This window comes from Falco cherrug, chromosome W (genome assembly GCF_023634085.1).
Source record: "Falco cherrug isolate bFalChe1 chromosome W, bFalChe1.pri, whole genome shotgun sequence".
In the NCBI taxonomy this organism is placed as follows: Eukaryota; Metazoa; Chordata; class Aves; order Falconiformes; family Falconidae; genus Falco; species Falco cherrug.
In genome coordinates this window covers 4,945,505-4,949,240 of record NC_073719.1, presented here as the reverse complement: position 1 = coordinate 4,949,240, position 3,736 = coordinate 4,945,505, and the positions used below count along the sequence as shown (strand labels likewise).

Below are 3,736 nucleotides of genomic sequence, written 5' to 3'. Positions count from 1 at the left end.
CACGCTCTGTCAGTCACCTGGCTGGAGAGGGGCCTGCCTCTAGCAGGCAGTGGTTGAGGATGTCTGGATGTTTTCACAAGGCTGATGAGTCTTATGAGTGTAATTTGTTTCCTGGTGGGGCTGTGCAAAACTTCACTGTACAGTGCCTGCAGTAGCACATGGCATCATGCTGATGTGCCTTCTCAGGATTGCTTCACTGATGCTCCCTGAAGTAAAGCTCTTCCAAGTCTCCACTGGTGGCTAACTGGGAAAGAACAGCAATTTGCTTCTCTTTGGGTTTTTTTTTAAATTTATTTATTTATTTATTTATTTATTTATTTATTTATTTATTTTTGGGTTTTAGTTTACTAGTAACCAGAGCCTTTGGCCAGGAAGCTTAGTCCTCCTCACACTGGGAACACATGCCCCAGGCATGGTGCTCCCTGCCCATGAAGCTGGGGAAAAGCAGCATAACAAGTCAGGGGAAAGCCTGCTGATGTGCACAGTGTAGCAGGTGAGGAACTTGGGCTCTCCTCTCCACAGACACGTCTTTGGTTCCCTGTAGAAGAATGGCTGCAGAAGCGTGGCCATAGAATCTCTGAAGATCTGCACAATCCAGGCCTGGTATTAGAATAGGCCTGTAATTAGAATTGTGCTGAAGTTGTTGTGCTGAAGTTAACAAGAAAGTGGCCTTGATCTATTCTTGAATCCTGAGACCAAGTAACTTTGTTGTACTAACAGGCCGTGGCTGTAACAAGCTGCAGCTGTTGGGAAGGCAGGTGCAAGGCCAAGAGAGATAGGGAGCGGTATGGGAATATAGGGAGTAGCAAACCGCAAGGCTGAAACATAGCAACGCAAATAGCTACGTGGATAGAATGCTTATTTTAGTCATGATAATTAGGGGTGTGAGAACTGCGCGTGTTTAGAGACTACTAACCAATTATATTTTTGCTTTGGTAATATGCATGTGTATTGGTTCTATATAAGTAGTGTTAGAAACTAATAAAGTTGAGCAAGACGCATAACTCATATTGAGTAATTTCTTGACTCCGGCGAACCCTTCTCCCAACAGTTCCCAGCTTTAGGGAGAAAGAATAAGCTCTGCACTATCCCTTTGCTATTCCCTTGTGGTAGGCAGTATCATTTACCCCTTTTCCAAAACTCTGGCTTCAAACTTCGGAGAAAGTAAAAATCTGACCTTGGCAAAATGCTGCATTCTTTTCTGCCTGCATCTGAGACAAAAATCTTAACTTGGATTTCTATCCTTCATTTATCACCAGGGACTCTCCATCAAAGCTGCAACACCTCTGGTAGAGGTAATGGTGCCCCTGACACCACCAAACTATTCTGCGGGCAGTAGTTACTAGAAAATATTTAAATAGGTGTGTCTTTCCCATTTGAAGTTCAAAGATATGGTTATGTCTTGTTCCTCTTAAAGGCAGAAGTAAAAGCCTAATATCCCAATGTATAACTACTGGCACTCTGCTATTGCCTTAGTGCATGCCCACTGACTTGGACACATGGAAGAAATTTGTATAATATGATCATGCATTCAGAATCTGCAAAAAAACCCTAAGTTATAGCAATTCATTTTTCTCACTAACATTGTATTTATTATCTCAGCAAGAATTCAAGACATACATAGATGTGGTATACAGCAAAACATCTGGCCTGTATCCGGATTTGGCCTTAAGAAAAACAAACTCGTGTTGACAGTCATATAGCAGATCCTTTAGAGAAGTAACAAAAGGACTCCTAGGGAGGACATCAGCAGGTGCTTGCTCATATACTGGCACTGACTGCTTGGTTCTAGGTCTTTTTCCTGAGCTCGCTGTGAATGCTAGCACTCTTGACAATCCTCAGAGAAACAACAAAATTTCACAAAAAGCAAATATTTTTTGCAGATCTAGACAGAAAAATACTGCACTAGTACTTAACTTGGATATCCCCGTGATAATGCATTTATGGGAATACCTTTTTTTCATAACATGTGTGTTATGTCCTGAAGAATTGGGTGGGCTCTATGAAGCCTGCACCTCATTTCCTATTGAATTTCAAAGCAGCATACATTGAACAGAACCCTTTTATTCAAATACATTTCAGCTACTAATGTGAATACTAATGCTGTATTTTCCTGAGAGTCTGGACAGGCACAATCATTGTTTAGTGTCCTTGATGAAGACTCCAGGACTCCACCAAAACCAGGGCACACAGTGGGAGCCTTTCTGTTGAAGTCGGGGCTGCCTTTGATGAACAGCTTTGCCAAGTTGCATGCAGTGCTAGCCTGGGAGCTGGTGTTTAGCCTAACAGAAACTCTTTGCATCTGTTTTTTAATACCTGAAAAACTGACCTGTGTACATGTCAGCAAAACATGTTATTTTGCAGTACTAAGATGAATAACAACTATTCTTGAAACATGTTCTCGTTGAAAATGTATTAGCTGGCTTAGAGGAGGAGGAAACCATGCATGTGGCTCAAGCCAGTGGCAAAGCTCCCAGTAACACCACTGGGACAGGGTTAAGTCCTCCATGCAGAAAGCAGGCAAAATCAGTGAGCTTCTGCTTAGTGAAATCAGTGTCAACAAGTAACAGCCATACACAGTTGGTTGTGACAGTGACCAGAGCTATGTAACGACAGTTTTGCAAAGGCAGATTCAAAAGAGCTAACTGAAAAAGTCATTATCAATGCAAACAAGAATTCATGACAAGGCAGGAAAAAATGTAATTTGAACAGACCCAAAATTCAGAAGGTGCAACACAAAGAGCTTTCTTCATCTCCCCGCGTCAGTGAAGCCTCTTGTTCCAAATCAACAAAACCAAGGTCTTCCCTATTTTTCAGCACACCGTGTCCGAGGGGAGCTTGTTTCTGGGCAGAATAGCATTCTCAGGAGGTTCAAGATCTTCTGCCGCAGGTCCCACTTGTCTTGTCGCCTATCTTGCGCAGCTGCAGGGCGCACTTTGACACCGCCGCCCACTCTGCATTGCACACGCACGGCCGTCAGCCACCCGCACCGCCATCTGCCCACCCATAATTGATTTAAATTCTAATGAGATCTTGGCAATATTGTAAATAAGGCAGCTTTTTTCTCAGTATTAACACACACACACTACGAGCAGCGGTTGTTCAACCCACCCCTTCCCGCGTTCACACGGGCGGCCCCAGGTGCATCCTGCCACCTGCGGCGCGAAGAGCACTGCCCCTGCTCCGGGTGCTGGAGCTGGCGGGCAGTGGCCCAGGCGGAGAAGCTCCCCACCACCATCCAGCTCCTTTCATCCTCCGGTACCTGCGGGAGTGGCGGGCGGCGCGGCCTTGTGCAGGGTTCTGCTGAGCATCATCGTGGCGGCGGGGCACGGCACGGCTTCAGTGGCTACAAGAGTGTGAGCGGGTGGGGTGGAGCGCGGCGCTAAGAATGGCGGCGCAGCAGGGCTTTCCCCGCGCCGTGACGTGAGTAAACCGCGGGGAATCCTGCCCTCCCACTGAGCGGGCACATGGCAGCATGTGGGAGCGTGCCCTGGTCGGTGCGGGGGTGGGGCGGGCGCAGAGGCCTGGCCTCGGGGACAGCACCTCTGCTGCGGGACAAAAAGGAATGGCGGGATGGGGTGTGCTGGAAGAGAAGGAGATGGAGGGATGGGGTGTGCTTGGGGAAGAGGAGATGAAGATGTGGGATGGGTTTGTGGTGGGCCAGGAGAGGTGGAGGGATGGGGTTTGCATCTTCTGGGTAAGAAGAGGCGGAGGGGCAAGGAGAGATGGGAGGGTG

General features: G+C 47.0%; 1 protein-coding gene across 1 annotated transcript; it reads right to left on the bottom strand.

Annotated features, from left to right (window-relative positions):
- Positions 1–2,806: 2,806 nt before the first annotated feature.
- On the bottom strand, positions 2,807–3,314 carry LOC129734619 (phorbol-12-myristate-13-acetate-induced protein 1-like). Its single transcript, XM_055698254.1, is given in 3 exon segments — positions 2,807–2,896; positions 2,899–2,954; positions 3,263–3,314. Coding segments are annotated over 3 exon segments (198 nt in total).
- Between the last annotated feature and the right edge of the window lie 422 nt (positions 3,315–3,736).